The following is an 18,138-nucleotide window of genomic DNA, read 5'->3' as shown; positions in this document are numbered from 1 at the left end:
AGAAGAATCGAATCTTACTGCTGATTTTAAATATGTAAGTATCATCAAGTTTAGTCTTACCTATCAAAAGTTACGAGCCTGAAAAAATTTGCCTTAGTTTAGAAAATAGGAGGAAACACCCACTAAAAGTATAATGTAGGGGAGGGGGTCAAGCGCATCTTGCCTTAGATTAAAAACAATTCTTTTGCGTTTTCATTGATAAATATTCTTTTCTGGTATTTTTGTAGGAAAAAAGCTACAAAAAAAGATTCCCCCCTTGATTTTTCAAATATATTTTGACCCCCCCCCCCCCAACATTTCCATGAATTAGCATCACTGCCTTTAAGACCTGGCAAGCCGAAGACTGTAAGCTCCAATTTGAAATTAGTGACACATCAGATGAATTCAGCGTTTGGCCATCTCATGAATTATCCTTTCAATTCGATCTCTTCTAGTTCCCATTGTTTCCTCAAATATTCACTATGTTACTACAGTGTTTCTTTTTCCATCGTGAAGCGTGTTTTATGGGTCTTCTTCTCCCTTCTAAGAATTTTGTCTCAAATCACATTTTATACAGTGCCTTACATATGAATAAAGTGCCCCACCAACACCTAGTTGGTGGGGCACTTCGCGCCCCCCCAAGCACCCCCGCGCGCGTAAGTCGTTACGCGCCATATTAGTTACGCGCCATTGTAGTTGTCTCCATGTGTCCCACCTGTGAATATAGATAGATTTATATATGTGTTTCAAACTACGTAAAAATTGCGAATATACAACATTCTTGGCTTTCCCACTACTGGGAGCTTTCCGTTTCCAATTGCCAGCAATTGATCTGAAAATGTTTGACCAGAGTCACCGTTTTGCAATCGGACACGCATATTTGTAGTTAATTTTAATATTTTTACGTGTGCCCATAAATTAGAATTTTTCAGGCAAGCATTCATTTCGTCTGCAGGAGTTGATCTAGGTATTATAGGTAATGTTTGCCTGAAATCTCCCGCAAGCAATATTAATGTGCTGCCAAAGGGTTTCGACTTCCCTCTCAAATCTTTCAAGCATTGATCCAGAGCCTCGAGCGATTTTTTGTGTGCCATTGTGCACTCATCCCAAATAATAAGTTTGCATTGCTGCAATACTTTACCCATCCCAGATGATTTGGAAATATTGCTCGTGGGAGTTTCTGTAGAATGCAAATTCAGAGGCAATTTCAAAGCGTAATGAGCAGTTCTTCCACCAGGCAGCAAAGTTGCGGCTATTCCGGACGACGCAATTGCCAACGCTATATCTATTTTGATCGAATTGATGCCAGAATCAGTTTTATCACAAACGTTTTACCAGTACCTCCTGGCGCATCCAAAAAGAAAATTTCACCAACGTTGTTATCGACACAATGCATTATCGTATCATAAATGTCTTTTTGTTCCGACGTTAACTTGGAAATGTTATTTTGTACATACGACAATAGATCACTCGTACTGTAACTTTGTTCACGATCCAATTCTACACATGTCGAAACAGCAGCGATACGGTTAGGTGAAGGCATTCGCAAATCCTGAAGAGGTTTGTTTGCCATACGTACGCACAAATCTTCTATAATAACTAAAGTGTAGTTATAAATTTCTGATGTAAAATCAAAAGTCATATCTGACGTCTCTAACTGTTTTCGATGGAGTATATCTTCGGACATTTTTGACTTATATTTTTCCCATAACTCTGTAGGAGCTGATGGAGAGCAAGTTGTTAAAATGATGCCAAACAATGCACGAATTTGACTTGGGGTTGACGTTTCGCACGCGTCATTGATGCAGTTATCCCAGTGTTGGTCATTCTCCAATAAATTCAGAGCTTGGCATGCACTACGGTAAGTGTCATGTATAGTACCGTTTACAGTTCTCAAATACTCATTGGATGTAGGACCGGGTACATTCACCAAAAGCAGGCGTAGAAAGAAGCATTCATGTTGATTGGGGTGAACGGTGTAGAGTCTTCCTATCGTGGTATCTTTGAAGATGGTAGGTTGGCCGTCGACTGACTTACCCTGTTTTCGACGTTCAAATACTTTATTTTTAGTATTCCACGTGTAATACGAAGGCACTTCAGTATACAGCAGTTTTTTTGCAAAAGAATCATTTTTGCAAAGCGAAAAAAAGCTGTTAATGTTGTATCCGGTGGATTCAGGGCTCTTTGTTGCACGTTGGTTTCCGAGAAATAAACACGTTGACCATTCTGTAAATGTACCGCTAAGTGAACAACAGCTGGACTACGTTCATGTATCGTTAATGAAAGAATTCGCCAAACAGCTTCATTACTGCTTATGTATCTTCCAGCCTGATATTGTACGATCTCGTCGAAATCTTTGATTTTGGGCTGCAAGCCAAAAACTGCCATGTCACTGCCTTTGTTGACGTATTTACATATGTATTTGATTGCCTTTACGGAGTTACAGTATTCAACGTTTATGTGTACATTAAATGTTTTTGATAATAATGGGGAATATGGAAAAACCCACTGGTTATCTACTTCGATGGTGGTACCGTTACGCTTCTTTATTATTGCTGTTTTACCGCCATCTTCAGTAGATCTTCTTCTATATTGTGGGTAACCATCATTGCCAGTAATTGTGTTGGATACTAAAAGTCGAGGATATTGCTTTGTGCACCTTCCTTTGGCCATGCATGGTGAATTTTCGTTCAGTGCACCGCAAGGTCCATGTATCATATTTTTTACAATAATATCATGTAACCCCTTATCGACATTTTTATCAGTTATTTCAGCGGAAATCACATCATCAATTTCGTTCGAAGTATTTTTTTTATGTAGCCAGGTTAGTATATGTGCGTGTGGCAAACCTCGTTTTTGCCATTCCACTGAGTACATCCAGCATCGCACTGACCCAAACACTTCAAGTTTTACTATGTAGTTTATCAGTGATTTCAACTTTTGCCGGAAGACACGGGCCGTAATGTCATGTCTATGAACCGCCGATTGTCCTTGAAGTAAAAGCTGCAGTATCTTGTCCCAAGATTGATTACATGTAAATGTAATAAATAAATCTGGACGACCATAGAGACGAACATACGCAATAGCATCTTGAGCATATTCATGCATATGACGGGGACTGCCAGCATATGACGAAGGTAAAATTGTTAATCTTCCAACGTTTGTGGTATTACCGTCATTTATAACTGCATCTCGCAAATGAATGTATTGTTCAGAGCGGAGCTTGGTCTGATTCAGGCGGATATATAGCAAACGTTCTGATTCAATTTTAGCATACATATCAACGACAAATTGGTGAAACAATTCACGGCATTTTAAAATATAATTTTCTTCATCCTGCCGAATCATTAGTCTATAGGAATAATAATGCATTGCACTGCATTTCTTATTCATTTCTTTGTTAGTGGCTTCATCAATTTAATATTAAAGTGATAGCCGTCGGCTCCATCCCAAAAAATGATAGGATATTGTAGGGCATCGTAGCATCGATGAGTTTCAGCAATTCTTAACAACTGAGCGTTTCGCTTATGAAGAATAATATCTCGAGGTAAAACTGATCACCGCTCATAACGATTGCCACTTCGTCGATAGTTGGAGAATTGTATCTACGCACATGTTGGCCAGGAGGCGTTTTGTCAGCGGAAATAACAATTTTATGCTTATCAGTAGGCATCAAATCGATGGCTGTTTTGAACAGACGCACTAAATTATTATTTTCGTGGAAAAGATGTTGCAATTGGGAAACGATTGTCCTTTCAACGTTGGGAGAAATATCGCAACGTGCATTCAATTCAGAATTTCTATCACTGATGAACTACAATTGTAAAAATTTATGATTCTCGCCTGAGAATGGTAGAAGGGACCCTGCTTTATGATAAATTTGCCCTTTTACTTTGAAAGTAGACATAAATTGATCTGGATTTTCGATTTGGGCTCCAAACGACGTCATTTGGAAACATGAGTTGTATTTTCTGATTTGTGACAAAAAACGCTTAGATTCTGACGTAGTTCCAGTAAGGAAAGTCTTCAATGGCTCTGGTGGTGCAGCCAATAGAGGAAGTTTAACTTTTCCTGAGGCGCAACACATTCCCATTGTTTCACCATTGAATTTCAAGGCCTTGCAATAGGGACAAATTTTAGACATTGTCCCGATTTGAACACATCTACTCAAGCTATAATCATCGACTGGGCTGTACCTGAATGCCAGGCGATAACTTTCAGGTTGCTCTGATTCCTCGGCACGCTTTCTTTTCTTACTTTCTCTATCAGCAGCAAGCCTGATTTCTTGCTGTTCTTGTGATTCCTCGGCACGCTTTCTTTTCTTACTTTCTCAGTAAGAAAAGAAAGCTTTCTCAGTAAGAAAAGAGCAGGGTCCCTTCTGGTAGAAGGGACCCTGCTTTATGATAAATTTGCCCTTTTACTTTGAAAGTAGACATAAATTGATCTGGATTTTCGATTTGGGCTCCAAACGACGTCATTTGGAAACATGAGTTGTATTTTCTGATTTGTGACAAAAAACGCTTAGATCCTGACGTAGTTCCAGTAAGGAAAGTCTTCAATGGCTCTGGTGGTGCAGCCAATAGAGGAAGTTTAACTTTTCCTGAGGCGCAACACATTCCCATTGTTTCACCATTGAATTTCAAGGCCTTGCAATAGGGACAAATTTTAGACATTGTCCCGATTTGAACACATCTACTCAAGCTATAATCATCGACTGGGCTGTACCTGAATGCCAGGCGATAACTTTCAGGTTGCTCTGATTCCTCGGCACGCTTTCTTTTCTTACTTTCTCTATCAGCAGCAAGCCTGATTTCTTGCTGTTCTTGTGATTCCTCGGCACGCTTTCTTTTCTTACTTTCTCTATCAGCAGCAAGCCTGATTTCTTGCTGTTTTTGTGATTCCTCGGCACGCCTTCTTTTTTCACTTTCTCTTTTAGCAGCAAGTCTGCTTTCGCGTTGCTCTGGTAGTTCCTCGGCACGCTTTCTGTTCTTTCTTTCTCTATCAGCCTCAAGCCTGTTTCCTTGCTGTTCTTTTGATTCCTCGGCACGCTTTCTTTTCTGACTTTCTCTATGAGCATCAAGTTTTTTGGCATAGACTCTTTGAGCATCTTCATCGGCTTTTGCCATTGTAAGTTCATCAGTCATTTTAAACTTAAACATTAATAGAATTCTACGTGAACATATATGTCTTAAATATCTTTAATGACGTCACCGTCATAGCAAAAATGACGACAACTAACTTCATGACGTCAGTCGACACAGAAACATGACGTCACCTGACAGACACACAGACAGACAACTTATTTTTATATATATAGATATATGTAAGAGTGCACGTTTCCTAGCTTACAAATAAAAACCATCAAATCGAAAATTGCAGAAAAAAAATTGAATTTCTTGTTCGAAGTCAAGATTTCCGGTATTTTTTTTCCAGAAAAAAAAATAAGATACAGAAATTCTGCTTTGGTTGTCGAAGAGATAATAGAAAGTTGTATTGATATTGAAAGTTATTTGATTTCTAAAATGTTAATCTTCGAAGCTAGGGCATTCTACTTAAACAAAGCTAGTAGGACTACAACCGCATAACAATAAAATAAACGAGGACAGAGGTCAGCAGTAAGAATATAATGTCAAACGCCCGACAGTTTTGTAACACAGTGTAACAGAGCAGATAATTTTGACTTACCCCCCGTGACATATTACCCCCTTATTTATTACCCCCGTGACATAGTTACAAGTGTAACTCCGTAACTGTGAACACTTCAGTTGCTGCAGCACTTCAGGGGCTTTGGAGCTAGATGTCTAGTTTGTTCTGCGTGTTCTCACTCAGACTATTTGTCTTGAATTTTTATCCAATTAGCCATGACTTGATGACAACTTGATTTTAATTCAAAAATTCCAAAAAAAATTGATTTTAAATTCCTACGTTCCAACCTTCAAAAAATTATGTGAGATACGAAATTCACGCCCAACGTGCACATTTATTGGGGAATTGCGAATTTTAAAATATATTAAATGTAATACCATATTTTAAACCGAATTAAAATATGCCCTATTTTTTTAAGTTTTCATATAATCCACCCATTCATCGTTCGACGGAACAGAAATAAATTTTAGACTATTTTTCTCAGACTCAACTTAAAAACAAAAGAAATTTTTTTTAAGACACTGGAATTAAATTCAGTGAATATTTCAGCCGTATGTTCAAGGGCCTCTGCAGCACAACAATAAAAAAAATTGGTTTTAAAACATTTCTACTGACTGTCAATGGGCCTTAAGGACATAGAATTTTAAAATAATTCCTAGAAATTTATCTAACATAAGCATCGTGAAAATATTCATAGCTAATGACATTTCATTATACAGCTATATGACAGTTATTCACTTATGGGTAAAATCAGAATTACAGCCAACAACAACACAACTACTCTTATGCAACTCCTGCGTGCGTTGTCTGATCTATGCTGCAAATATCGACCCTTAAGAGTGACTTGGAGGAGGAGAGCCAAACTTGATAAAATAGTCAAAACCAAAGAATTGTAAAGAAGAGAGAAACGAGGACAATAACAGCCAGTGAAAAATCGAAGTTACCCTTTCATCGAATTCAATTACTCTTTCATCGTTACTTGAAAAGGGTCTTATATTTTTAGTTTCAGTGTTTGTTTTAAGGTTTGGTTTTTATATTATCCTTTGGACTTTAAGCTATATTTTTGTTATTCCGCACTGAAGATGGTCAAGCGGAAATCTGGACCGAAATATTAGCATAGTTCTTTTCGATTTTTCACTGGCTCTTATTATCCTCATTTCCCTCTGCTTTACGATTGTTTCGTTTTGTCATAATTAGCCAGTGTGGTCTCAGAAATTATTCATTGATAAAATTCTTTAGTTTCTACCACTTTGACAGCAAATAAAAATTGACACAATACTATGAAGAAAAACTCGCTTATTTTTCATTTATTATATTTTTAATACACAAGTATAAAACCAGAGTCGTCGTATAATACTAAAAAGACATATATAAACACTGTTAATAGTCAAGTGACTAGCTCATTACACCTGCTTAAATAATGAGTAAATTTGAAGATAAAATACAATTCTAAACAGTCCTTTTCGGGAAGAGGTGTCTGATAAGATAAATACACAAAAGTTTCGATCTTGAAGTATGTTTGAAAACTAATTAGGAACGTTAATTATGACAAAAGAAAAGAGTGCATTTAGCAGACATTTTGCAATTGGCAGAAGCGACTAGCTCAATGCACCTGCTTAAACATTGAAAGTTCTAAGATAAATGTGTAATTGTAAACGATCTTTGATAAGATAAAAGCTTTGATCTTGAGAGATGTTAGAAAACTGTATTTAAAGGAAAGTTTTTAAAACGTTAATTGTTTTAAAAGATGATAGTGCAATTATTAGAAGCTTTCAGGGAAGAAGACTTTTTTAGTGAGGCAATTATATTGTGAAAATTTCAAATCTTTCCAAAATATTTGCGAACTGATTTGAATGTCGAATATGAAATAAATCCGAAACCTCACAACTACAGAAGAATAATGCGGCAAGCGCTAATTTAAAAGAAGACATTTATTTTCTCATCAAGATACTATAGAATAAAAGTCAAAAATTTAACGAAATTAAAAAAAAATCAAAATCTTTAATTGTCCTTTTTGTAAAATGATGTAAAAAAAACTTGTAAATTCACCGAGAGTCTAACTTCAAAAGAATGAGAATCTAAGGAAGCATCGTCTTTCAGCAAGACGGAGCTGTTTTTGTATTCCCAACTGGGTAAGAAGAGTTTGGCACTGTATAGACTTGAAAGAACTTTGAAAAGAAAAGGACAAACAACATGACAAATTATTGAAAAATACGGGCAATTGCAGTGGGAACCATGAAAATCTTGACATCCGGAAGGGGGAGGGGGCTAAAAACATCAGCCCTTTGTTCGTATGCTCAGAGCATAAGTACGTATCCTGGAGATAAACCTGAGGCTAGATCTTCCGAAATTTTACTCTTTATCGATTCTCTTTTTTTTGTGTCCGCCTGTGCTTTTTGGAAGAGTCGCCTTTTGATTTATTCTCCTCTGGGCAGGAGCTAAATACAACTTTTTTGTGCGAAACTTGTAAAAAGTAGTTCATGAACCTTGCCAAATTATGACATTCTGTTACGAAGTCAAATATAGAATTGCACTGGTGAGGGTTTTAGGAGGCTAAATAATAATAGGCTTAAAATAACTTATATGCTTATTGCTTGGAAATGGGGTAACGTAAAGGAATCTAGACAGAGCATTGACGCAGGATTGTGCTTCGAGGGGGGAAGGCAAAAACGGACCAAAATAAAAATAAATCAACAAGCCTCGAAATTTCAAGATGGAGAGTTCTGATCTGTAGCACCCCCCCCCCCCCCTACAACGTACTCGCCTGATATTACCGTTAACGCATAATGTTAGGAATACTTCCTTGAATTCTTGGGAATTTAGGAAAAGTTAAAATACTTCGAATTTTGGTCCACTTGTTAATATGTCTCCTTCCATTTTTCCGTGATTTTAATATGTGTATAAAAGTGAGATGGAAGGGTAGAAAGTACAAGTCTGAGTAGCATTTCAGTAAAAAAGCAAAAAATCGGTATATTAACAGTATTACGACCTTTCTAGCATCCTTGGACACCAATTTTAGAGTGGTCACATTTTATAAATTTCACCATATCCCTCCCCAGTGTTTTCCCTTGGGTACTCTAATACAATAAAAAAAGAACCACACATTTTCTAAAAGATATTTTAGGATTCAATGCATTCACCTCGTTATATAAGTACGTCAAAATTTTCAAGGCTGCCTAATCAATCACAACCTATAAAATTAACACTCGAGCTGTCACTATGATATCCACAAATAAATAAGTACACAAAAGATCATTCAAACAAACAAAATTGCAAATCCTTGGGAGATTTCTGTCAAAAAAACATCTTCTTGCCATTTAACATTCCTGCATAAAGTCGCTAATTAAGTTTATGAGAATAAAATTTTCAATTATGGAATTTCAAGCATTACAGATTTTTTAAAAGCATACTTTGATGTTTAATATGATGAATCAATGTCTAAAATGACAGAAAAACAAAACAAATTGTACGGTTAAAAACAAAAACATTTAGTACTGAGTAACACTGAAATTACTAGACTTCAGTGAACGGAAAACTTCAGCTAAAGGCCCATTCACACTTAGATTTCGACAAGGTCAAGGATCAGCTGATTTTTTTATGAGTTGAATCCAAGCCTGTTCAAAATAAAAGTCAAAAACCCAAGTTGACCTTGTTTGAACTTCAATCAGAATATTTGCCTACATATTATGATTGCCCAACCTTTTCAAAATTAAAATAGACGATCATGGCATAAAAATAAATCATCTCTTTTAATCTACAACCAGGTTCCTGGCACCAATGCAACCACTTCATACTAAGCTGAAATTGGTTTTACGGTGGTATTGATAGCTAGCATGACCGCAATCTAGATGCAACAAACGACTTTCAGACAAAGAATAATAAGATCCAGGCAAGGCCTAGTGGCGTCAATTGGTGGGGTGTACATCCACACTTAGATTTATACAGAGAAGAAGGAGAAGAAATTATGCTTCAGGGATTTCAACACCCAAAACCCCTTATGCAAGGCCATTTAACGAAGAAAACATGCAAACTCTAAAAATTATTCGGTTCAAAAGCATCAGCATAATTTTCACCTTGTTCGTTTTTGTTCCGTAGTCCCAGACTGGTCGCTGAGTTATTTGTCAAATAAAATTTAATAGCTGTTTAATTTGTTAAAAATTTTGGAGCTTGAAATTACACCATCATATTGAATTTTAGAGGCTATAGAACTGAGAGTAATGTAAATTTTTTGCTTGTTACACGACTTTGAATAAAATGAAGGAAGTAATGCCCGAAAAGAAATGACTTACCCTATCTGGCCCCAGTTTTTTAACTGGCTGGCCTCACTAAAACCTGTAGATAAGCAAAATTATAATGATAAAATAATTATTTCAAAAAAGCTACTTTTTGAACATTTAATTTGAAAATCCGTGCTCTTGGTTCTTGATAATACTCGAGTCAGTGTGAATTCTAATGGTATACGCTTTTGTGGTGTTTCATATTTTCATTGACGTGGTCAGACAGTGCACAATGAAAGGTGAAATTCTAAATGGCTGTCCTTTTCGAAATTACGCTAGAAAATTATGGCTTAGGCTGGCTTCACTATTTAAATAAAGAAAATACTGGCAGCTTTCAAAACAATGTGAGCCCTGTCCAGTGAAAAGTCTACAATATATCGTGTTTGCAGTTCCATCAGTTTGAATGATCTGTTAATTACGTTACATTATCTTCAGCTAAATATATTCCAATCTTTGCAAGTACTGAGGTTTAGCCAAAGAAACAGCAAAAAAGACTAGAGGCTAGATTCGCAAGATTTGGCGGTTGGATCTCGCCGTTAAGTCGGATTACTCTATTCCGCAATCGTGTCATTGCTATTTCAGAACGGAATAAGTAGCAAAGCTAGCGAGAATATGGCCTCTAGTTGTTTTTCTATCTAAATGGGTTTAGCACTAATAATTTTCAATCACGATTTTGTAAGCATTCAAACCTCGCTATAAAATGAGATCTTTTCTCAAAACACAACTGTTCAAAGGTAAAATGTACGTACGTAGTCATTTTTGTTCCTTCCAAAGTAAGAATAAGACAAATTCAACGGTAGACATAAGCAGTGGTGCCATGTTGGCCTAGTTGCCCCAAACTGGGCTAATAAAGATTGAATTCGGCCAGCGAATTTTTAAAGCTAGCTTAAATAGTTCGATTAAACAGGTAACAATTGGCAGATTTCCACAAAATCAAGCTTTACTTTATTTTCCTGGCTCTATTCTTTAAACAGATATTCAGATTTTTAGACTTAAAATGTTACTGTTTTTTAAACGTAAAGATATACGGAACGCATATCATTTCTAAAATAAAAAATTTAGGGTTATTCTTTTTGAAATAAATATTTCCTGCTATATTTCTTGCTGTCTGTTTCTTCTTTTTTTGCATTTGCATTCATTCAGAGCCCAGAGGGAATTAGACATCAACCATTTTTGGAAACCTCATTTTTAACGCGTTTTTTTTTAAGATCACGCCAATGTTTACTTGAAGTTTATCGTTGTTCATGTATTTCTCTACAAAAACAATTAGTCTAGGGACAAATAAATATCTCTTTACTTTTGGGTTTTATCCCTGCTTTGTGGCTTAATCTAGCCTAAAGCTAGGTTAGGCGTCTAACCAAGGTTTCCATGCGAAATTATTTCCAGCAGGACATCATTTTTACGGAATTTTAGTTTTAGACAAATATAGTTTCTTATGTTAGTTGAAGTCAAATTTTTAGCAGGATCTTATTATTTCATTTTTTAGGACCAGAAAACGATATAGATATTTTATTCGATTGAAAGAAATTGTTTAAAATGAAGCTGGTGATAACCCTATGCTTAATGATAAAGAACAAATTCCCTGGAATCTTTGAAGTTCTTACTTCAAGATAATCGAATAAATCGACATCTGAGGATCCGGTTCCTCAATAATATAACGTAAATGGCGGCACACTGCGATAAATTTCGAATCTCAAGTCGAGGGAACAATGAAAAGCACATATCCGTACATTTTATCTGTGAATGGCAATGTATATCAGACAATGTAATATTTAATATCGGACAGCTTGCACGTTATGATTATCAGTTGAATTTTGTCGATTCTGCAGCATCTCTTGCTTAGAATAGCCATAGAGGGATTCCCGCGTGGCGTCAACAATTAAAGCTCCCTGATTGCAATTATACTCATTACCTCTTAACTGTTCAGTCTGCTGATAGTTCTTATTTTGATTTTCAGAGAGGGAGTAGTTAAACCCTTTATTTCCGCTAGGTGTAGAGGGCGTATTTACAGAACCATATGCGGAATCACTATGAGAATTGTTTGGGGAAAATTGTTTGTAACTTTCATCTCTCCTTATTGGGGGAACTACCCCACAAACGGATTCATGCCTTTGAGGTAACTGACGTCTTCCGTATTCATTTTCATTTCGGTTATAGGGATCATTCGAGCTTCTGGTGTACTCAGCTCTGGTGCACTCAGCATTCCTTATATTTTCCTCCTCCAGCTTTTGGTCTTCACTCATAGGAGTAGGAGGAAGAGGAGGTTGGTAGAGCTGATCTGCTTTCTGGGAATAGCCTGAATCACTCCGTGGGTATGGATCGGAAGCAAGAGGAGGCTTTGTTGAATAAACGTTTTCGTTCTGCTTTTTTGAGTAATAAACTGCTTCATTTTGAAATTGGCTTCGTGGGACATAAATACTTTCTGACCTATAAAGAACATTATTAGTTTATTTATTTTCTTATTTACGTTCAAGAAAAGTTTGAAAAAGAGGAAAATTTTTATTTAGAGTACGGAAGCATAATTTTGCCACCTGCCAAACAGGTCCTTGCATTTTCAATCCCTCCCATCTTTGAGCATTTCGAACTCTTTGAACACCTTTCCAGCTAAATTGTGTGCTTTCTTACCTCTATTGGTACACCAAAAGCATTTTTGAGCAATCTTGGTAATATCTGACGTCCCAACACTGTGCCTATATAGTCATAATCGGAGGCTCAGCTCCAGCGCTTCCCGAAAGTAATTGTAGCGTTTTAGATTTTTACAGAATTCCCTAGAAGCAGAAGTTTAAATCCCTAGATCCCTAAGATCCCGAAGTACAGGGAATACATATTATCATGAAAAGAGAAATCACCAATGCAACAGCACAAACACATAAAAAAAAAAAAAAGAGACAGAAGGAGAAAAGGAAGATTGTTTTCCTAAATTAGTGATTACTATAATATATCTAATGCTGGATGGATTTACGCCTTGTCGTTTAATTCATTTGAGGTTCTATCCCACCTTTAAGCCCGTAAGATGGCTATTTGAGGGTAACACATTTTACTGGGCTTTTTAGGATCTACCGCAAGGGAAGAGGATATGCTACTTTAAAAAAAAAATCCAAGAGAAGAATTGTAGTAGTTAACTTGAAAAACTCGCTTTGGTACTAGAAAAAAATCTAAAGATCAAATTCTTTTTTTTCTAATCTCATAAAAACAATTACGTATTCAGCCTGAAGTTTTACTAGCTTCTGTGGAACACTCTTCGTTCCCAACAGTGAAAATTATTTCTTGCACAAAAGTTTATTCCTAACAATAACATGCTTCTATAGTAGCTTGAAATTGTAAAGTTTAAATTATCATATTCCAACAAGAAAAGACGTTTTTCAGTTCTGATAGCAAACAAGAGAATGTCCCAAGATGGGAATAGCAATCCCTTAGCTGTCTCCAAATCAAGTCGAAATTGAACTTCAAAACGAAAACAGAATGTTTACATAGAAAAGCAAGTAGGTTATGCGAAAAGGAACTATAGGCGGCAAATTTATTTTTTGATAGATATTTCCTACCTTTATTAAGTTTCTTGCATTAGATTCTTGTAATTTTTGGCATTCAATAGCCAGTTGCAATTACTGATTTTACTCAAAAGCACTTACTGATACCTATTACAATTGACTATTCACTTATCGGGCCTCAGAGCTCAATAATCTGCAACAGGTCCTTCTACAGGTTGAAAATTCTGCAAATAGTCATCCATTGGTATGAGCTTACAATACTTTTGGTTAGTTTCGAAGGTTCTATGGGTTCACAAGGCTTTTTTTGTTTGAAATACTTTTTATGTTAAAACCATAATAATTACACTTATTCAGTTATTAGAATAAGCTTTGTTAAACGCGGGAATTGTTTTACTTATTAAAGAAAACTACAATAGGCCATGAACTTGTCACAAATGACCCTAGGGCTACCGCAACCGGGCCCAGAGACACACTTTCTCATAGGCTACCAACCCAATGCTATTCTATTGAACTAAAACAATAGAGCCTGTTAAAGATTAGAGTAAGATCGTCTTTCCTTATTTGATTAAAAAAAAAAAACGAGTTTTTTCAACTGAAAGAATGGAGAGACATTAAAACGAACAGTAATTATAACGTATATGAGGGGGTTCACCCCCTCGTCAATACTTCGCTCTTTACGCTAAAGTTCGAATTTTGTTCAAATTCTTTAAGAATGACCCCTGAATCAGAAAGGGTTTAATTAGAATAAATAGCTATTTTGAAAGTACTAAAAAACTTAAGGGTTGCAAAAGCTTTCAAGACCTCTGAAGGACCAGAAAAGCTGTTTGTGGCAAAAACGGGTAGTCAGCCACAGTTATATCTTTTAGATCAGTCTCCTCCATTAATGAAACATTAGAACGACACCAGCCCTCTTTGAGGATTCTTTTTTACACAAAGTTAATGACCTGAATTCAAAGAATCAATGCGTACAGCAATAGCAACAGCCTTCTGCAACTTCTAAATTGATCCTATCAAGATCATAATTCACAATTTTTGCTTTATTTACGGAACCAGATCCAACTTTATTCAAACCCACAGCCAGAAATAGACTGGTTTTGGTAAGTACTGTGTGACACGTCAGCTCTTGTCTGTTTGGGCAGTTTTTTTTCCAACCACACTAGGATTAAGAACCCGAGTGAAAGGTATTTCCCCGTTACCAACTTCTGGAACTACGAAGTAAAGAAGTGTTTCCAAAATTTGTTGATCAGTTGAAATGAAGTATTTGGCTAAGTTAACTTCGATATAATAATGAACTGGCACGGACTGGCCTGTTTTCATTATCAACACAATCAAACAAAGCGCACCAAAATTCACAAATACTGTGATAGAACCGTTTCTGATAAATTACATTCAGTCGGGAGTAAGTTTCTAAGGTTTTCCGTTCATTCCCTTTCTTAAGAGACGAAAATTCAAGCCATTCTACTTTCTTTTGAAATAGGACCTTGTAAGTGGGGAAAGACGTTGAAGAGGTTCTCGTGCATGCTAAAGAGACACTGGCTAGCTGAGTTAGCATAGCACGAAATTGAATCAAGGTTTGAAAGTCATTTTCCTCCTACATCAAATTTGTGATACCACCAGGGTTCATCGCTAGGTTTGGCAGAGTTGGCATGACATGAAACCACCTCAGCATAATTTTGGTTTTGGCATAATATCGCCGCGTCGGTACAACTTTGGCAACGGAAATAGTTTGGTTCGTTGGCAACAATTTCAGGTTTGATGTCTGAAGTCGTATATTTCCCTATAGATTCTTTATTTCTGGATTCAACTGCCCTCTCTGGAGTAGAACAGGAAATGGGTTCGTTTATCATTGCGTAAGGGCTCATTCCTGGATCTGAATGGGTTGATATAACACGAAATCACATCATGGTTTTCACCTTCTTTCTCCCTTGCAGCCAATTTTGGTGCAGTTTTCGAAGCTGCATCTTTCCCTGCACTTTCTTTATTCTTAGATTCGGTTGCTCTCTGGAGTAGAACGGGAAATGGGCTTGTTCTTGTCATCGCGTAAGGGTTTTTTCACGTAAGAGCTTGCATAACATGAAACTACGTTTTTTTTCAAGTCCTTTCTCCCTTGAAGCAATTCCTGATATAGCTTTTGAAGCTAATTCTTTCCCACTGAATTCTTTATTCTTGGATCTGACTGCCCCATCTGGAATTGAACAGGAAATGGGCTCCTTTTTATTATTACGTGAAGCGATTATTCCAGGGTTTGGCTCAAATGGCATGGCATGAAATAATATCCTGCTTTTTAAGTCCTTTTTTCCAGCATTAGATTTAAGTGCTGCTTTTGAAACTGTGGGTTTTTGGTTTTTGAACTGGTTGTTGATTTCTTAACAGAGCCCTTAATCTCACTAGTTACCTTATCCTCCTTCGTTTTGGCAGCTGGAGAATCTTCAGTATCTTCAACCATCTCCCTCATAGCAGAGGGTTCAACGTTTTCCTCTAAATCTTTCTACGACTCCTGCTCTTTAACGATTTCTCTTTTCTCTTCCTTTATCTCCTTTTTATCCTTGTTTTATGTGCTTCTATAGGGACGAGGCTTTCCGAGTCTCTTTTATTCTAATCAATCAAATTACCACAGGAAATTTTAATTTCTTGCTTAATTGCACTAGGCTCCATTGAGGCTGGGGCATTGGTTGTTGTAGCCTCACTAAACAGATCACTATTTTTCCTAAAATGAGCGTTCAGCCCATCTTTATCTTCACTTAAACTTGCATTCTTTTTGGATTCACTAAACTTTTTAAAAGCCCACGAGCCTGCTATTCCATCACATGAGACTGGAATCACAATGACAAGAGATTTAATATTGAACATTTTATAACTAAGACGCTTACTTACTTACAAGACATATGTTTTTCATATAATTATTGCTGCGAAAAACACGTAGCTTAAACGATAAAGATGAAGTAACACAATATACGTTACGATGACATCATATAATTATACATACTATACGCTATATATTGAGCGTCATATGCTATGACATCATAAACCTTACTGCTATATCGTAAGTTACGAGATGTAGTTTTGTCTATATGCTTAATTTAGTATGCGTCCTATCCCCATTTTTTAGTTCTTAAACTAAACCTAGAGATTGACTTATTTCTATTTATTCAATTTAAATATTAATATTTTTTCTGATTATCTTTGTTTTCCGAGCAGATCCTTGCAAACTTAGCTTTTGTTGGGCTGCTGAATTTATTTAAAAACTATTGTTCTGCTATAAGAAATTAATTTACCTCATAGATGGTGCCCCAAGTCTACCAACGTAAATATTCTCTTGTCTTGAAAGTGCTTCAAAGCCACCATTTTTTGGTGCCACAGCGCTAGCCACTGGATGAATCCTTTGATTAACCAGATTTTGGGACTTGGAGTAGACTGACTGAGAGCGATTGAGCATGGTGCGCTGAGCAGCTATCGGTGAGCGACAATAAAGTGAACGCGTTCCAGCATATATTGATTCTGATTGGTCCAAATTCCTTGAAGATTTGCACAAGTTGTCTTGCGCTGGAAGATCAATTATCATTAAAGTAACAACACAAACTTGATTTTATTTGAAGCAGGTGATTTTTTCCTTTTATTTTCATTGCCTCGGAAAAGCAGAGAAAGCATTAGGGAAAAAATACAAATTCAAACTGAAGCAACTGAACTTCATATAATTAAAAAAAAAATCGAGATGCAACTGAAAAAGATGAATAATTGCTGTTTATACAAAGTGCATAAAACTAAAGGAGATATTCAAAAGTTATACAGTCTGAAAGTGTACTAAAAAGAACAGAGAAGTGTCTATACAGGCAAATCCCTATTTTACTGTGTTTTGGCTATTAGATTAAGTTTGTCGACACATTGAGCATTATCAAAAAGTACCGAGGGTATGGGGCAATCATTATAAATCTTCAGGAAGGTAAAAAGTATGTTTTTACTTTTTTCCAGGGAAGCGCCATATCTTTACAAAACATATTTATTTTTGATCTTTAAGAGTTTAGTGGTTATTGTTGTATCCTAATTATCTGTGTCTTTCATTTTTTTTTCTTTGCCTCATTTTGACATATAACATATCAAACAATTATTACAGCCCAGGTGTGAAGGGAAGGCCGCTGGCCCTGCTGGAAATGTATTATGCGAATTCATTTTACCTATTCAGAACCAAAGAGTTTCAGCGGCAAATACTAATCAACTTCTGTAAATACCACAGCATTTGGTTAGAAACGATTAAATCAGATTCATAGACCCGTAATGTTAAATGCTGAGTATTGTCCGTTTATATTAATTTAACTTATTATATCTACGAGTCATTACAATAATATCAAAACCCACAGCAAACTAGAGAATGAAATAATTTTTTTTTTTTTTTTATATCATCCAGTCCAATGATCTGTTATTTCATAGAAGGATAATATATTTGTTCTTCTTTTTTTCATAGTCAGAAAAAGAAACAGTTTGTTTAAGGGGAGGTAGTCCGGTATTTTTCTTCAATTTAATCCAACACGAGAACGATTTAACATCGTCATTTCGTATATTTTAGAATTTACAATTTCTAGCGTGTTTAGTATTTACGTGACACGTCACTTACGCCCGTGTGTTGCGATTTTGTTTTCTTTATATTTTTTTCTGGGGGGGGGGAGGGTCATGAACTTGAAATTAGGCATTTCGATACATATGGCGTCGAATATGAAGCATCAAAATAATATGGTCAGTTTTTTTTTTTTTTT

General features: G+C 36.2%; 1 protein-coding gene across 1 annotated transcript in view; it reads right to left on the bottom strand.

Annotated features, from left to right (window-relative positions):
• Positions 1–6,916: 6,916 nt before the first annotated feature.
• Positions 6,917–18,138, bottom strand: part of LOC136032147 (neurogenic protein big brain-like) — a 60,462-nt gene continuing 49,240 nt past the window's right edge. The window contains exons 7-8 of the mRNA XM_065712319.1: positions 16,666–16,933; positions 6,917–12,329 (exon numbers count right to left, since the gene is read on the bottom strand). Coding sequence (XP_065568391.1) covers positions 11,675–12,329; positions 16,666–16,933 — 923 coding nt within the window. The 3' untranslated portion in view covers positions 6,917–11,674. The remainder of the gene's footprint in view (positions 12,330–16,665; positions 16,934–18,138) is intronic.

Source organism: Artemia franciscana, chromosome 10 (assembly GCF_032884065.1).
Source record: "Artemia franciscana chromosome 10, ASM3288406v1, whole genome shotgun sequence".
NCBI classification, from domain to species: domain Eukaryota; kingdom Metazoa; phylum Arthropoda; class Branchiopoda; order Anostraca; family Artemiidae; genus Artemia; species Artemia franciscana.
Note: the sequence above shows the minus strand (reverse complement) of the source record. Positions and strands in the feature narration are given on the sequence as shown.